This window comes from Lutra lutra, chromosome 1, assembly GCF_902655055.1.
Source record: "Lutra lutra chromosome 1, mLutLut1.2, whole genome shotgun sequence".
NCBI classification, from domain to species: domain Eukaryota; kingdom Metazoa; phylum Chordata; class Mammalia; order Carnivora; family Mustelidae; genus Lutra; species Lutra lutra.
In genome coordinates, this window is record NC_062278.1 from 200,307,154 (window position 1) to 200,325,925 (window position 18,772).

Below are 18,772 nucleotides of genomic sequence, written 5' to 3' on the forward strand. Positions count from 1 at the left end.
TGCTTTTTACCATCTAGGCCTTTATATACAAATTCATGAACAAACTTGATCCATTCTTTTATCCATTAGGGGGACAGAGTTCATGGATTTTACTATAGAGGCTTAAAATAAAAAAAGTTCAGAGTATCTTCCTATTCGTCAAAATAATTATGTAAATAGTCTCGAAGCTGATCATTTATGTTGAAAACTAACAAGCAGATGTACGGTGAGGGTTAATGGGACCTCTAATGGGTTTCTTTATATAAGGGGACAATTTGGAGCAAAAAAAAAATAATAATAATACTTTTTTTCCCCTTAACTATTCTAAAATAACTAGCATGTCTACTTTCAATTATCTTAATCACTCTGTCTTCATTATGGAGTTGACACTGTTTGTATATCTTAATGAACTTACAGAGATTATTTCAATCGATTGGTTTTGTTAACAGAACAATAAATCCTGACTGATAAAGGACCCACGATATAATTAGTTAGTACTTCTTACTATGCTAATTTCTGATGCTTCTGTAATGAGTAATTAAAGATTAATAAGAAAGATAGTCCCAAATTAGCTGCTTCTTATCTGGAAATGCTTCAGGATGTGTGGGGGATCAAGCTACATTTGCATATTCACAAAGAGACTGGTAACTAGAGCAACTTGGCTTGATTTAAAAACCCCAAGTTCTGTCTGAACAGTCCCCCCCCCCCCCCCCCCCCCCCCGCCCCGAACGAATGGTGCCCTGGGGCCATCCAGGTTCAGGGTGAGCCCGTGTCTTCACTTCTGCTCACGAAGCAGAATGAGGGAAAGCCAGGCAGGTTCTGAGTTCCTCCTGGGCCACTTCTTCCAGCTGTGTGACCTCAAGCTGGTGGCTTCTGCCTCGTGGTGTCTCCGCCTCCACTCCATGTGTCACGGAGCGGGGGGGAAGCCCCCACGAGATCATCCACATCGGATGCTAAGGAGGAGTGGGCAAGACGGCTGTAGGGATGATTCTTTCAACACATATTTGAACCCTCACTCTTGGCCAGGCACTGGCCCAGGCACCGGGTCTAGCTGAATAAATAAACCATAAATAAACTAACCCCTGTTACCACGGAATTTCTTCTTCTGTCTCTCTTCCTTTTCTTCTTTAGGGTTTTTTTAAATTTGAGAGTTATAAATCATGGGCAGTCCGCAGCTGCGCCTTCTTGCTCAGTCTGATCAGAAGCATGCGGCAGGACACTAAGTCAAACAATCTCAATGCGATAGAAATCCAATGTCCTTTAAACCCCCATGCCCTCCCCTTGCAAACTTTGCCCGGCAAGTAAAAGCAGCTATTGTGCCCATGCAGAGACCTCGCAGAGAGAGGGTATCGTGATGATGCACTCTGCTCAGGAGCCTGGGGAAGCCACACGGACCACACGCTTGGAGCCCGTCTGCCTGGCTCTTCAAATAACACCCCTTCCTTCATATCCTGCTCTCAATGTGGGGCCTCCTGTGCCCGGGCTCAGGTAATCTGGCAGCAACTGTGTGGGCAAGGGGAGTACTCAAGCTTCAGGGGGTGGGCTGATGGCTCAGACGCATGTGGTTTGCTAGCTCTATGTGGCAGAACTAGGGTTCAAAGTAAGTCCTGACCCCAAAGCCCAAGCGCCGTCCCCTGTGCGCTGCCTCGGCTGCCTCCTGCAGCCCGTCGGCGTCCTCGATAGAGGTGATGGGCAAAGTGCAGTTGACCACCAGACACGAGAACCTGGTGAAGCACCTAGGGAAAAGAAGCAGGCTCGTTGTGACTCTAATCTTTGGGAAGAGAGTGGCAAAGACTTCATACCACAGAACTGGGGAGAAGAGGAAAAAGAACCGGAGATGGAAACCAGAAATCGCTGCTCCTTTCCAGGAAGCAAACTGCTACCCTGCTTGGCTCTGGGTCTCCCTCATCCCTGCTCTAGGACTTCAGGCAAGGCACTACTGACCCTCTCAACCCCAGCAGCTGCATCTCAGAAAATGCCAAAAACCACCTCCTGCCTCTGAGAGCTGCTGTGAGGAACAAAGAAATGCAAATAGCATTCAGTAGGCACTTAATAAATGACCCTTCTGTTTCCAAAGCTGAGATCAAGGGTTCGGGGAGCCTTAAACAACTCAGTTTACTTGCTTCAGCCTCAGGATTATTATTACTATCATTGTCATCAGACTCATCTAGCTTATAGTTAATTTCCACTAGCCATTTAAGGACCATCTTGCAAGGTCTAATTCCCCAAGGTTCCAAAAAGGTTGGCCCCCAAGGAATATCAAATCTGGTGCTACTCTTCCAGATGGCAGTGCCTGAGTGCCAGGTAGAGAGGGGAAATGGAGCTCCACTGCTCTCCCAGGCTCTGAAAGCCATTCCAACTTCCTGATTCAGTGAACCCCCACGGGACTAACCATCCCTCATCTTGGGTGGGACATCCAATGCTGTGCGTACAAAAGCAGTAAGAATGGGAACCGGTTTCTGCTAAAAGAGTGGATGAACCCAGAGTACAGAAAAAGCACAAAACAGCTGCACTCACAGCAATTATGTTGAAAAAGTCATCATCTCCCAGCGTATCCAGAATTGATGAGACGGTCTGCTTTGCAATAGTGAGACGGAGGCCTTTCATGCTGCCACTGACGTCCACTAAAATGACCACATCTTTCGGAGAAGTCGCCGCCTGGATGTACCTAGGTCAGGGGAAAATTAAGTGTAAATGAAGTAAAAATAAACCTCTCCATGAGTTCTCTCTTTAAAATGTTAACTAAGAGGAGTGACCATTTCCTACCATTTTCGGTTCCTGCAGTCAAAGGCAATGACTCCATTCTCATCTGGTTCCCATTTAATCCCTAGAAGAAAAATGGAGTTATGAGAAACCCAGAAACTTCAAATATTTATTCATAGCATTTCAAGGCTGCTCTGCTTTGCTGATTGAACAGACAGGGTGAAAAATCACGACAACAACCAGCGTTAGAGCTCATCACATACTCCATCGTCAGCTCTGGGAAGGTGTCTTAGGGCCGAACAGTAATGCAAACATGGCCTTAGCCCATTTGCTCCAAGACCTGATGGAGAGTGGGCACGTCTTCAGTAACGTGCTGTCTGTCAACATAGGACATGACTCCAGCCCCTTCCCGTGGCCAGTGGTCTTTCTCACTGTCCAGTAAATTGCTAGACCTGGTAGCATCATTCATAGACTTCTGGGTAGAATCAGGCCACGTCCCTGTGTCTGGACAAAGCAATGTGTGCCGCATGGTGGGTAGAAAGCCTCACCACATTTCCACCTCAGAATTTACGTAGGTCTGTTCTCCCCTCACTTCTGTATTTATAATCAGGAATACTGGCCTGGCTTTCCAGACTGAGACGGAGAAAAAATGACTCTAATTATGCTGCATAAGCTTGAATTTCAGGCTTTGAATCGTGGGGAGTTTTCCCCTTGTGTAAGATGGGATCCCATATACTTCGTCTTGTGGTTTGCAGATTGGTCAGGATAGGTCCAAGGTTGACATTCGCTATTTACAACCCGGCTGTTAAGAATAAAATTTCATTTAAAAAGAAAAGGGGCTGCTGCCTGGAAAATAAGATAGCAAATCATTGTTTTCAACCGTCAGTGCTGCCAGGGATGGAGTATTTAAAATACAGACTTGAGAGTGAAGAAAATAAAAACAGAAAAATGATTTTCACAGGAGGAAATCCTGACTCAGATGGTAACACTGGGAGTCTTCCATCCAATTACTGATGACCAACTTTTGGACCATGTCGAAATAATATGTGCTTGAGATGTCACCCCCAAATTAGTATTCAGAAAACCATGAGATGGCAGTTTGCTACCCAGAGAATTCTTTTATTCTGTTCTCCTTGTACCTACATGCCCCACCTACAAATGGGCCTAATTTACAGAGTTTCCTATAGCAAATCAGAAACCAGAAGTAAGAGAATTGAAGGTCATTAGGCAATGAAGACAAAATAAATCTGACATGATTTTGTACACTAAGGGACAAGAACACAGTTTATTTAAAAATAACAAATACACTGCTTTGTATAAAAGCCAAGTATAGTTAGGGTAGTAAGGTCTTAACACATAATAAAATTATACCCATGGTGAGGCTAGGTAATGTTCCAATTTCACAAAGGGCTGGTTTGAACCAGCCTATAATAAAGGGAATTCTTTTTTAATGTGTTGACCCATGGTAAACCTTCAGTGGATATTTATTTCTTGAATTGTGGTAAGTATTCTTAGACAAGGACTGTACCCGATCCTGCTCCACCCCTCCCCCCTGGGCCATCCTTCCTCCCCATCGCAGCCCCATCCCTGTGTGCTGCATTGGGACAAGAAAAGGTGCAATTCTGGGGCGCCTGGGTGACTCAGTGGATTGAGCCTCTGCCTTTGGCTCAGGTCGTGGTCTCAGGGTCCTGGGATCAATCACAGCATTGGCGGGGGGCGGGGGGGGTGTCTCTGCTCAGCAGGGAGCCTGCTTCCCACTCTCTCTCTGCCTGCCTCTCTGCCTACTTGTGATCTCTCTCTTTCTGTCTAATTAATAAATAAAATCTTAAAAAAAAAAAAAAGAAAAAGAAAGAAAGGTGCCATTCTTTCTTATAGCCCCAGCATCTAGCCTAGGGCCTGGAGGGAAGGGATTAATGACATTCAACACTCTTCTTCTGGACTGAGATCATTCCCTGCAGCTGGGCTCGCAACTCCTCCCAGGCACTGCTGTACTTGGTGCTTTTTGAAAAGCTGACGGGAAATTTGTCTGTTGGGAAAACTGGGAAAGGATACAATTCCAGAGGAAAGTGGAACAGATGGGACAACCCCAGAGCCTTTTGCCTACTCATCACAATGTTCATCAAACTCCAGTACTCTGCCAGGCGATGGACTGAGAAACACAGGCCTGGCCCCTGCCTGCCCTCAGGAGGCCTCATGCCAAGCAGACCAGCTGGCACATGAAGAGAAATCACATGCACCAGAGATGTCACAAAGGAGAAGTGCCTGGTGCTACAGTAGGACGCAAAAGGTGATTCCAATCTCTAACGGGAAGAAGGATCTTCTTTCAAGTGAGAACAGAAGGAAGGTGTATTAGTTTTCTAGAGCTGATATAACAAAAGTCCTACAAATTGGGTGGCTTAACAGGAAAGAACTCTGTCATAGTTCTGGAGAAAAGAAGTCTAAAATCAAGGTCTTGGCAGGGCCACACTCCCTCTAAAGCTCTAGAGAAGAACACTTCCTCACCTCTTCTCAGCTTCTGCTGGTTCCTAGCAATCCTTGGTGCTCCTTGACTTGTAGCTGCATCACCTCAGTCTCTGTCTCTGTCTTCCTTCTGTGTCTCTCCTCTCCTCTTATAAGGACATCATTCATACTGTATTTAGGGCCCACCCTAATTCACTGTGATCTCATCCCAACATACCACCCCTATTTCCAACTTAGGTCATATTCTGAGGCTCCAGGAGGACATAAATTTGGGGGGGGGAGACACTTCTCAACCTAATGCAGACAGGTAGTGCTTATAAAACAAAAATAAATGGTGGCCACAGGGTGAATAAGAATACCCCAGGCATAGAGAATGACATGTGCAAAGGTCCTGAGGTTGAGAAAATCATATCAAGTTCAAGGAACTAGAGTAATTCTGGTATGGCTGTGCATAGAGAATGTCTATGCCAGAGGAAAGGAGACTGGGTGGCAGCAGGAACCATGAGACCCAGGCCCTTCCTGGTGAGGATTTGAGGTATACATTGAGTGGGGATGAAGACAGTACCTTGAGACATTTTTAGGCACAGCTGCCTAAGGTGGCAAAGGTCACACACCTTGACTCAAGTCAGGACTGGATGGGCCCTGAAAGGCCATCTTGCCCAAACCTGACTCTTGGGTCAAAATCTTCAACACATAGCAGGGATTCTAGGCTCTCAGAGTTCAAAAGATTTTCCTGAGATTCACAGTTGTGACTAGGACTTGTCTCCCAAGTCCCCACCCACTGTGCTTTTCCTTATATAGGCAATTCCATGAAGTGGTCCCATGAGAAGTTCTCTGGATGTTAGCATGAGTTACATGAATAAAAAACTGGTTTCTATGCCCTGCATGGGAAGACACCTAAGGGCCTTTAATCTGTTGTCCTCATCTTGAATCTCTGCAACTGGATCCATAGAGGCAGCATTGAACAAGCTAACTGACCACTGAGCCCTTCCTTTTCTAATCTCACAACAAAATGTTTCAGGAGACAGACTTCAGGAAACCTTGTCCCAGGTGGTACTATCTCCCCTAGGACATATCGACTTTCCAGTATATAATTTTTTGTAAACACAGATATTTTGAATGTGTCCAAGTAACTTCAAATCCCAGAGAAATAATAGTTGGCTCATCCTAAATCTTTCAGAACTGGGAAATCAATACTTAACCAGGAAGCACCTGCATGAGCTATATAATTTCTAGAATTGACAATATGCCTTTTTGGGATGCCACCAGGTTGGCTGGGGCATGAATCTCAAAATAAAAGGCATGATGCAGCCATTGGCTTGGGAAGACATGGAGGAAAGGGAGCAGTAGAGAAAAGAAAGGAACCATAGTTCTATACTGTGTTTTTGCCAGTTCCCCCCTTGGTCACTGAGTCCCACCAGACAGTAGCCGGTGATCAGCTTCCCAGAGAAGCAGTGGCTCTACCATATCTGTGGAGGCTGGGCTGCTGCTACCAGTGACAGGTCAATAGATCTGGTAAACTTTGATCTACTGAGTGATTCATTCATTCAACAAATACATACAAATATGTAGGCTTGAAGATGGTAACAGAGTGATAGTCATATGACACTCTCCTGGGGCAGATATCCTAGCAAAGGACATGGGATTGAAAGCCTGATGGCTCAGGATTACAGGGAAGAGATCCTACTTTATAGAGTAAGAGCTGCCATGAGAACAAAGCATGAAAGAAGTGGTGAAAATATTAACACCATCACCAACTCCCTCCCATCCCGCTGGTATGACTTGGTTGGTCAGTTAACCTCTTGGTCTGTTTCTTCATTGGTAAAATGCAGATTATAATGACTCCAGCTCACAGGATCACCATGAGGATTAAATCAGACAATGCTTGTGTAAGCACACAGCACAGGGCTTAATAAATGGGGGCCACTATCAACTATCATCAGCACGAGTATTAATATGACATTAATACTGTCAGCACCAGCAAAGGCTACCAAGGATGACACGCAAATAAACAGAGCTTTGATAAGTCCTGAGTAACCAATCCTGTAGAGCTCACAGGCCCTTTACTAGTATTTTGTTGCTGTGGTGGTTGCTGGTGTTCAGAAGAGCCTCCGTGAAGTTTTCTCTCTGGTGAGACCTTTCAGTAACATAGGTACTGAAAGGTAGACCAGTACCTCAGAAACTGGGTATCAGACCCACAAAAGTCTCTTCCCATAAGTCACACTGTTCAATGGGATAGCTACAAGCCACATGTGGCAATTTAATTTTAGATTTAAATTAATTCAACTTCAATAAAATTCTCATTTTAGTTTCTCAGTCTCATCAGGCACATCTCACATGCTCATGACCATATCAGACATTGTAGACATAGAACACGACATCATCCAAAAGGCAGCACATGGAGGTGTTGCCACATGCCTCTAGGACCTACGGTGAGCTTGTGGAGGCCTAGATAAATCTATAAAGAAAGAGAAATCATCATGACAGGTATGCTACTAGGCTGATGTTTACTAAAATTCCCCTTCTAGGAACTCCATCTTCCTACCTCCAGAAGCTGAGACTGTGCTGCTCCTTAATGATCTCCTAGCATCTTCTATTTCCCCAATCTTAGCATGAAACACACTGTATCATCATGACCTGCTCACCTATCTCTGTCTCCCTGGTGGTCCTTGTTCCTTCCTTTAGGATCCCCTCCAGACAAGGCCATAGTAATCCTGGCCATTCCCCATGGTTTCAGATGTCTAAGCTACCCACTTGCCCAGGCTCCCTCGCTTGAGGTAGGAGCATGGGACCCAGACCAGCCTAATCCCGGGACTTTCATATGAGACATTGGATCAGATGCTCTCTCTTCCTCTGCGACCATAATTGAAAACTAATCCTGCAAACACACAGCCATGTTCGCCATCACTAGGAGATCACCTGCCAGTGAAACATGGTCAGAACAGAGAATGGTGGAGATGAAAGGGGGAAGGAAATATTCACAATCCAAATGACAATGCTGAATACTGAGACCCAGCTGTGTCTCAAAACAACACATTTCCTAGATTTTAAGTTACATGGGCCAATAAATGCATTCCTTGCCAGAGCTAGCTAGAATGGGAAGGAATGCATTTCCCCATGAGCGGGAGCTGCATGAGGGCAGAGATCTTAGCTGTTCAGTTTCACCATTTTCTCCTCTGGACCTCACATAGTGCTAGGAACAAAATAAGAACTCGGGACATACTTATGTAAGAATGAAGAACTATCCCTTCTGTTTAAGGATATGCACCCTTACCACTGATTCACACTATTATACCACTCTAAACATGGAAAGAAGTATCCTGAAAATAAGAAATCCAAGCACAAAATGTCCATGGATCACTCTTCTAATGATCATTTTATGTCCAAGAGACACGAGGTGTGTTCTCTGTTCAGAATCAAGCACCGAGTGAGCACAAGGCATTATCAGGGCAGTGAAATCCCTTAGGAGGGCAGTGACTCATGTCTTTATTAACATAGAAAAGATGCAAGAATTTTATAAAGTGAAAATTCTGCTACAAATATCATAAAAATGGGAAACATTTCTCAGTCCACTGTTCTGACTGATAAAAACCTTCTATATAAATTAAATTAGTCTCCCCTGTTACATACAATCTTCATGAGGATTCCTTTTGGTTATGGAGTGAAGTTTGTCACCCCCCCCACCCCCACCCCAAATTCATAGGTTAAAGACTAACATTACCCTATTTGGTGGTGTGAAGAGTGGGGCCTTTTGGGAGATAATTAGGTTCAGATGAGGTTATGAAGATGGAGCCTCCATGGTAGGATTAGAGCTCTTCTACAAAGAATAAGAAATAGCCGAGATTCTATTCTCTACCATGTGGGGAGACAGGAAGAAGGTGGTCATCTGCAAGCCAGAAAGAGGGCTTTCACTGAGAACCAAACCTGCCAGCACCTTGATCTTAGACTTCGCAGCCCCCAGAACTATGACAGATGAATGTCTGTTGTTTAAACCATCCAGTCTCTGGTATTTTATTATGGCAGTCTGAGATGACTAATGCACCTTCTTATTTTCATTTTTTTTTTTTTTTTCAAATTTCCTCATGACCATAGTTTGAGGACTTCCTGCTAATGGAGACAACAGATGATCTGTGGTTTCTTCTTATCAGTTCCACCTCGATCCAAATGCCCCATGGTAGGATGGTAAGAGTTCCCTGTGGCTTTCTCAATGGATCAGCCCCCTACCACACTTGATTTTCAGCAACATCAACATTGAATTTACTCTGTTGAGGGTATCAAAGCAGACTGCAATTTGGTGACACTGAAACTTTAATAGACCACTGTTTATTATAACATTATCTTTACTAGGATGCTTATCGTTTAAATTTCTGTGAGCTCCAGGAGGAACCACGCATGCCCTGCTGAACAAGGCTCTTGGGAAATGTTGAGTAATCTGGCAAAGCAGACACTTGGCAGGCAAGTCTCAGGGGACAGATGCTGTGTGCAGGGCAAACAGCTCCTCGAGGCGGAGGCTGACAGTCTCTGTGCCTCAAAGTGGGAAGACATCAGGTGCCTAGTCTTACTTAATGAAAACATAAAAGACTCCATTTAATTGCTCCAAGATTATGCAGGGCATCTTTTCCTTCTTTTAGGTTGAGCTTGTTAATTTCTGCAGCTGTGATGTTGGCACGATTGTAGCCTCGAGTCCTGTTTTCACAACTTGTGAGCAAAATTAAAACTTCCTCTCTTAATTAAAATTCAAACCAAGCCAGAATTAAATTCTTATTGCAAAGCAGAGGCCTGGGGAGGCCTCAAAAGGAACACCTGCTCCAAAGGTATGAGGGACAAACTGACAGACAAACCCGTCTGAAGGTGCGACTGGTGGTCCCAAGGATGAGTCGCTGACCCCAGTGGTGCTCTGGTCATCGCAAGGTCTTCCTCCGAGGGCGGTCAGCTCTGGAGTGGGGAAACCCAAGTTCAAATTTTCCATTTCTTACACCTTGGGTTAGAATTTAATTCAGCCCAATGATGACTTGTTCTTTTCCACAGTAACGACGACGACGACAAGAGGAATCTGTAGTAGTTTCATACTAATAAAAGCAAACTCTCATCCAGAAAGATCAAATATGGTGCGTTTCACGTTCTAATGCCTCATTTTTAGTGGCAGCTCTATAAACTGCTCTATTGAGAAAGATGTGAAAACCATATGCAGATCTAAATGCCTGTGTGTGCGCGCGTGCGCGGGGCACGGCGCGTGTGCACAGTCTCCTGCGCACGTATATGTGCTCACTCTCCTGCGCATGTACACACATGCGCGTGCAGATGCCATGCTCCCATGCCTATCTGCACCCTGGCGAGAGATTTAACTGATCTGAATTTAATCTTTCATTTTCTCTTAACGGGAGGGAAAAAAATTTAACCCTGAGCACGAAAGAAAACTATCACAAGATCATTAATCTCCATCATAAGTCTCAAGGCAGGGATACTCACCTGGATACTGCCTGAAGAAGCCCTTTGCACTTCCAAAGTACTGCCATATGAGGGATGGGTCACGATCAAAGTTATCCACGAAAACTTTGTTTAGGGATTCTGACCAATAAACCCCGTTGACGATTGCTGGGTCTGAAAAGAAAGGGAAGACAAATGTTACAAACCAGAGCGAAAGAGAACCCGGCCAGCATCTCTCAGAGCTGGCCGATACCAGCATGAGGTTCATCTTGCAGAAATCTGTGAAGAAAGATGTAGCTTCCCAAATGTTCAGTTCCTGGGAATTCCATACATTGGCACTTCCTTATCCTGCCCAACCCCCCATAGCCACCCAGGAGCCTTTATTCGTGACTCCTTACTTGAAACACCCGTCCCTGCCATTTGTAACTTTCAACCTTGCAGGGCACAGAGTTCTTGAGAAAGCAAAGAGAGGCCTTCTCAGCATTATTTTCCACCTTTTCTTCTCCTGAGTCAGAACCCAGCATTAAAAACTGGAAAAATGTGTTTTCTCTCACTGCGATGACCTCAGCCAATACTGTCCCGGTTCCAATTATCTCCACCTTTGACTTAAAAGTTTGCTTTTTTAAAAATTAAATAAATAAGTAAATTGGAATTGCATAACTACATCTCTCTACTTATTTTGTTCAACAGATGGTGAGCTTCAGGAGGGCAGGAACCAGTTCCCTCAGTCTTCTCCTGTACCCCTTTGACCAGTACGTGGCAGAGATTCCAAACATTTATGGACGCATGAAGAGATGGATGGATGGATGGATGGATGGATGGATGGATGGATGGATGAAAACAAAGGTTGTTCACCAGATTCCAGACAACTGTCTACTCTTCTACTCTTGTGGTCCCCTGAACAAATCTTTCCTCACCCTTGGTAGCTGAAAGAGAACCCCTTGCCTTCTGCCCTTTGATAAGAATGAAGGGCAAAGACAAAGAAGGAAAATAAGGCTGTACTGTTTGCATACTGGTTGAATGGATCACTAAGGATGCTTTATGATCATCCACCTTTTTTTTTTTTTAAACTACTGGAGATCCTATTTCAAAATGATGCCACATAAAGCAACATTCTGTTAAGAGGGGAGATCATTACCCAGTTCCAGCATGATGAGGGTAAAAATGACAACAAGGTGAGCATGTTAATGATGAGGAAGAGGAGGGAGAGGAGCAGAAACCTTTACTGAGTCTTTCCTGTGATGCAAGCACTGTGCTTAGCTCACCTCCTGTCACCCCTACCACAGCCCTCCAAAACAGGTTTCACTGCTGTCCTCCATACTTCACAGGTGGAAACAGGGTATCAGGAGTTAGGTTCTTTCCTAAAAGCACCCACTGATCAATGACAAAGCTTCTGATCTGTGATTTGTAAAATAGGATAATAATACCCATCTTAAAGGGCTGTTTGGAAGGTTAAGCACATCTACAGAAGAGGACAAATGGCAAAAGGCCTTCACAGGGTCATCCGTGTAGCAATTCCATTCACCTGGATTCCAGCGCCCTCACCAGAATTCCCTGTGGGCTTCCACATCATAGCAATCCCACCACAGCATCTTTATTCCAAAGATTCCTCTATTCTGCACGGGGGTGGGAGAGGAGGAGATGAAGACAGATTTGGTCACTCTACTCCTCAAGTGGCATAGTAAATCAATGAGCAAAATAATGCTGGAAATGTTCAAGTGCATTGGGTATAGTAACAAGGAAACTCACTGTTGGCCAGTGTACCCCATCCCTCTTCCACAGTGGCCTGCCCATTGCCAGCCTATTGCCCCACGATGCTCATCAGAAGTTGTATGAGACAGAGTCCACAAAATGGTGTTTGACCCAGTGGAGAGACATGATGTCTTGTATTGTCTTACCTCTAACCTGACTATTCTTTTAGATCACTTACCCGGATTCTATAGACAAGTGGGATACTGACTCTTATCTCAAAGGTAAGTGCTCAAACTCTTATAAACTATAATAAACCAGATCTTTGGCTGGGAGAGTGAAAATAACCAATTCAACCCTTGACCACAAAGTAATTTTGAGAAAGATTTCATCCTCACAATCCTGGAAAATGGAACCCTTTATTGTTCCTGTGCAAGCTTGACAATAATTATTATGATTCACTCGTTGCTTCAAAATCCACTTAAATTAATCCACAAAGAGGTAAATACAATAATGACACTGAAAACTCCATGGTTCTTGCCTCCTCCATCAATGGCCTCAATTATGTTGCCATCATATAAAAACTTTCCACAATTAGAAGCAAAAATTCCATTTCACTCACTCACTGTCTCAACATGTTAAGGAGTCAAACAGTTTCTAGTTAGAGCATTTATTTTCTTGACTGTGGTTTCTTTGGGGGTAGTAAAAGGCTACCCATGCCCTCAGATGATCCTAGAAACCTAAGACTGCCCCTTGGGGGACTGTGAGCTCCTTCAGAAATGCAAAAGGAATGGTAATGGTCAGAGGATTATTTCACCAATCATTTGGACACTAAGTCTCCCTCTGAAATTATGCCTTTTAAGGAAAAGGGGGCTTTGATCTTCCCAGGGCATGGTGAACAAAGGAAGTAGAATCACTAAAAATATATGGTCTAGTTAAAATGAGGGCTGTGTGACACACACCTATTTGATCAGTTATTTGAGATAACATGTCCTCTGGCTCGTGAGGTAATCACAGTGTGTTGAATTTTGCTTAGCAAGCCATTTTAATAAAATGGAAAATCCTGAATTGCTATTGATTATTAGTCCTCTAAGAGATGAAAAAAAGAGGAGCACCGAGGTGGCTCACTCAGTGGAGTGGCCGATTCCTCACTTTGGCTCAGATCATGATCCCAGGGTCCTGAGACGGAGTCCCTCTGGAAGGCTCTGTGCTCAGCTGGGAGTCTGCTTGAGATTCTCTCTCCCTCTCCCTCTGCTCCTCTCCCTGCTCACTTATTCTCTCTCTTGCTCTAAAATAAATAAACCTTTTAAAAAGAGAGAGAGAGAGAGATGAAAAAGAGAAACAGGAAAATGCTAACCCTATAAAATGAGGACTTCATCTAAATATCTGGGTTTTTAAAGAAGTTTATAAAAATCGTTTTCCCAACATGGTTGAGAGAAAGCAGAAATGACATAGTCCAAAGGCTCAGTGCTTCGCATCACACCACATGTGGCCAGGTCCCCAGTTCCTTCCATTCTCTACTGTGGGGAAGGTGAACATGACATTGGACCAGCACCCTGGCTGCACGTTCCCTCTATGGCTGCTGAGCAGATGTGCTTTCTTAAGGTCACTTGCAAAAACATCAGCATCCTCCTAAACAGCAAGTTTGCCTTTTTCCTTCGTTGTATTTTGTGTCAAACTTTGTTTAAAAAGCCCTGCTCCCCACTGCCTCATTTAGGGTTTTTCAGGAGTCTTAGACTAATCCGAGCTTTGGGTCCACTTCCACTGCTAATCTGCTTAGGGGGTCAATGTACTGTATGAGCTTCCTGTGGCTGCTGTAACAAATTACCACATGCTCGGTGACTCAAAACAACAGAAATTTATTCAGGAGGCCAGAAGTTCAAAATCAAGGTATTGGCAGGATGGGTTCCTTCTGCAGCTCTGAAGGAGATTCTGTTCCAAGCCTCTCTCCTGGCCTCTGGTGGTCACCAGCAACCATTAGTTTTTCTTGCTTTGGAGATACAATCACTCCAGTTTCTTCCTCCATCTACACATGGCCTTCCCTCTGTGTACCTCTGTATCATATCTTCTTTTCTTTAAAGAAATTGGGTCACTGGATTTAGGGTTCACCCTAAATCCAAGATGATCTCATCTCAAAATCTTTAACTTCATTATATCTGCAAGACACCATGTCCAAATAAAGTCACATCTGCAGGATGAACTGGAGGTTAGGAGTTGGGCATATCTTCTGGGACCACCATTAGATCTACTCCATGTGTTCATACTCCCTTAATTATGCTACATAACTATATACCCATATTTTGTATTTTGTATGTATTCTTTTTAAAATCTGAGTTTAATACACTGTATGCCTTTTTCTTAGTGAAGGATGTTTAAAGGCCTTTTAATGGAAACAATTTGGATTCTCATGTCTGCATTATAATTTTATGAGCTTATCATTCTCCCCAGTCTCTGTCAATGGGTCCTACCTTCAATGCTCTCACGTGGGTTAAAATCATTTCCCTGAATGGCCAGTGTATGTCAATGCCCAGTGTTCTCTGCTCAGTAAAGTGAACTCCAAGTCAGTTGGCCATTTCCTCCAACGTCTCTGTCCCTTCAGCACCAACTTATTATTCATGGTGGTCAAATGAGGTTCAGGAATAGCACTTCTGCTTTCTGCTTCCTCTACCTTCTGAGACATTAAATTACCTCTGACGCCAGTCAGAGATTTATCAGATGTTCAGCTTTTAGTAGAACAGACGACTAGCAGATGTTTAGAGACCAAAGTCCCACACCACCTTTGTGATCAATTTGTATCTGAAAAGCAGCTCACACGTGCCTGCTTTGTCTTTATGATGTATCCTACAACCCACCCCCAAATCACACTCATAGTTCCCTTCTTTTATTTCCACCCAAAGAACTGCTCTCACCTGTGCTTCCCCATTCCCCAACAAGTTTACATTTTGCTACATGGGGGTTGTCTGATGTTACAGAAGGCTGATGTTCTCTCTGCACACTCCCCTGCACACTCACACACCTTTCCATTTCAGTTCTATATCTTCGGATGAGCGGCCCCTTTTGTCATCCGAAGGTCCATCCTCCTGAGTCAATCAGCTCTTTGGGTTGAAGCAAATTAATGGATGTAAAGCACTTAGCACTGCAATTGGCACATCCAAAAATGGCCCATAAACATGGCCATTACTTACGCCATGCACAAGCAAATAAATAAATAAGGTCCCAAGAAGAGCTCCCCACTTCTTCCATCCCTGTTCTCTGCAGCAAGAATCCCTGGGCAGCACCCTGGTCGTGCAGAACACCAGTCTGAAATGCAGGCTTTGGAGTTGGGAGTCTGGGATATGAGACCTCACTTGGCACTTGTTAATCAGTGGTCCTGGGCTTGTGACTTACCTTCCACAAGCCCCAGTGTCTTTATTGGCAGAAGGGGAATCAGAGCAACTCTTGCTCAAAGGCTTCTGAGACAAGGCACAGAGGGTGCTCAGCGGCGGGAGGGCTTCATTACTGTCAGCAGGCACACCACTAGTCACAGCTCTGGGGCGAGTCCCCATCTTCCCCGCCCAGGGCAGTTCAGCTGTCCCAGGGCTATCAAGGTGAGACCTCAACCTATGCCACTTTGTCCCTTTCTCCAATTATCATGTTCATTCAATGACCATGCACTGAGCACCTCCTACATCAGGCATCCAGCAGTGAACCAGACAGACCATGACGCTGACATTTCAGTCTGAGGAGGGTGACAGTGGGCAAATAAATGAGGACTCCGGATAGAAATGAGTGTGATGAAGAAAATCAAAAGGGACAGGAGGCTGAAAGTCCCTACATGTGGGAAGGAGAAGGGGAGTTACTCTAATCGGGTGGTCCAAGATGACCACTTTGAGGACAGACCCAAATGCAGAGAAGGTGTCAGTTCAAAAACACACTGGCTGCCAAAGCTTCAAGGCAGAGTAGCAAGTGCAAAGGCCCTGAGGCAGGAAGAAACCTGGGTCCTGGGGACCAGCAAGGCAGTGAGTGCCCCTGGAGCCCCATAAGCAAGGGAACAACATTCCAGGTGCAGCTGGCAAGATGGGCAGGCCATGGTGAAAGTCTCAGCAGATAGACAGTTTCCGGTCAGGCATATGTTTTCCAGCAGACATAATCTGTGCTCTGCCAATGCCAAGGCCCACCACATTTTTATTCATGGTTCAAAAATCAAATTTCTTGTCTTCTGAAATCTACAGCCATCATAGCCTACTTCCTTCGAGTAGTCAGGATCTTTATGGATGCCTTCGCACTTGAGTTTCTCCTCCAGACCTTAGTCCCCAGATAGGCATGCCATCTTTATTCTCAATACCATTTATTCTCCAATGAATGAGCAGCTCTGCATTAATTTAAACTTGACATTTTCTATCACAAAACACAGATCCTTTCTAGTGAATTTGAGTGTCTGTGAATAATTACAGGCTAATATAGAATTATAAACTACTGTTCACCCCAAACCATTGTTTGAAGGGTCTGAATTCACGTTCAATGGGGTTTCTAAAGTTGGCCCTTGTAAAAAGGGTTATTTCCTGCCTAGAACAAGCTGGAAGAATGGTCTCAGGCTTTCCTAAAGGTCTTTGAAGATGTGTGTCTCCTGGATGTGACATTACAACAGGCACAGGGAGGGCTAGGTGTACGGAGACCACATAGGAGCCTTGCTCAGTGCTGCACATTGGACCCCGTACAAGAGGAGAATGGCTGCAGAGTCTTCATGTCTCCCATTTCAGCAACTAAGTGACATCTCTCTCATTCATTTTAAATAGATCATAGATTAAATAATGACTATTTTTGATACTAACTATCAAGCACTTATATGTATTGGAAAATAGCCATTAATGTGTGTTGAATTATAAAATAGATTTATTTGCCAAACATTTCCCCTTCCTCTAAACTTAGTGACGTGCTAGATATTAAATGCAGGTTGCTCTTCACAAAGCTGGAGCCAACTGCTGGCAACTCCAAAACCAAAGGGATGAGGGGGATTGATGGTCCGATACTGAGCCACTCTGCATGGATCTGGAAAGCTAAAGGAAAGGAAAACAAACCTACCACTTTGGCAAACGCCAGAAGGTGCTCTAGACTCCCTCAGACTGTCATCTCCATGTGCTAGATATCAGGGTTAATTCTCCATGGGGATTTCACATCAGTGACTCCACTTGTTTTTTTATTTTGCTTGTTTTGCCTTAAACTAGCCCTTCTCTTTTAACATATTTTAATTTTTTTTAAATTATATCTTTTGTGAGCTACTGGAGGAAGGTAGTACTGGAGAAGACATATTCTTAATAGTAAATGACTGCCTTAATAACATTGCTATGTGAAATAATTGTTTAAAGATTTTATTTGTTTATTTGACAGAGAGAGAGATCACAAGTAGGCAGAGAGGCAGCAGAGAGAGAAGGGGAAGCAGGATCCCTGCTGAGCAGAGAGCCCGATGTGGGGCTCGATCCCAGGACCCTGAGATCATGACCTGAGCCGAAGGCAGAGGCTTAACCCTCTGAGCCACCCAGGTGCCCCTTCACGTATTTTAAATTTTGTGGCGAAACTCACCTTTCTTCCTCCTTGTCACTCCTTATCCTTCTGGAATAAACCATTCCCAAGTCTTTGTTGGAGATGGTAAGAAGAGGAAAATGATATGATAGAAATCAAAGTATCATAATGATGACAACAGCAGCAGAGGTTGCCATTTCTGGAACATTTGCAATGTGCCATGTCCCAGGCAGGACAGCCACAAATTACTCTCCTACCCCATTTTCCACCTGTGGAAACTGACTGATCCTCAGAACACCAGAGTCCATTTCCCCAGTCCATCGCCTTGTCCAAGGGAGAGATTAGCTAAGTTCCTTGTCTAAACTGTTAAGTGAAGGTAGACTTGCACAGAGGCCTTGAACTTCATTTACTGCCTACCAGACAGTAGTAGAGGGTGGGAGAAAGGGGAAGCATGGAACTCCTGCTCTAGACACCAGGTAATATGTGGCTTGCCACAGGCTGCCTGTCCCCAGAGGTCAGCAAATGAATGCAGTGGGTGGTCCCCGGAGAAAGTGGCTGGGATCAGGGTGTCTTCCTGCCCAGACATAGCATCTTTGCACCTCATGCTCAGGACCTGTGCATGAGCTGAAGGGGACATGGTGGTGTGAAGGTGGTGAAGAGAAGGTGGTGCTGGGGGCCAATTCGGAGCCTTCTACAAGAGCCCCCTAACCATCCACCTTGGGTTCTCTGTTGCCAAGCCACCAGGAAAGGTCTTCGGTCACCATCAACATTTGGATTTGGGGGCTTCTCACAGAGGAGGCACTTACAAGACATAAAATCTTGGATAAGACACTGTAGAGTGAAGATAAGCACATCTCAAGGGACTTCTGATTTTAAAGCAGCATTTTCTTATAGATCGAAGTTAAGCTGGTGTTGACTAATTCAAAACCCCTCCTCTGATGGGTGTGTCAGAGATTATTTTCCCACCAACCGAGTCTCTCTTCAGGTCTCTAACAAAAAGCTGAAGAACCAGAAC

General features: G+C 44.5%; 1 protein-coding gene across 4 annotated transcripts in view; it reads right to left on the reverse strand.

The window, feature by feature from the left end:
- Positions 1–18,772, reverse strand: part of CACNA2D3 (calcium voltage-gated channel auxiliary subunit alpha2delta 3) — an 880,032-nt gene that overhangs the window by 470,121 nt on the left and 391,139 nt on the right. For all 4 annotated transcript variants that reach the window (XM_047691716.1, XM_047691706.1, XM_047691725.1 and 1 more), the window contains exons 6-8: positions 10,612–10,743; positions 2,746–2,806; positions 2,497–2,647 (exon numbers count right to left, since the gene is read on the reverse strand). In XM_047691716.1, the coding sequence (XP_047547672.1) occupies positions 2,497–2,647; positions 2,746–2,806; positions 10,612–10,743 (344 nt within the window). The remainder of the gene's footprint in view (positions 1–2,496; positions 2,648–2,745; positions 2,807–10,611; positions 10,744–18,772) is intronic.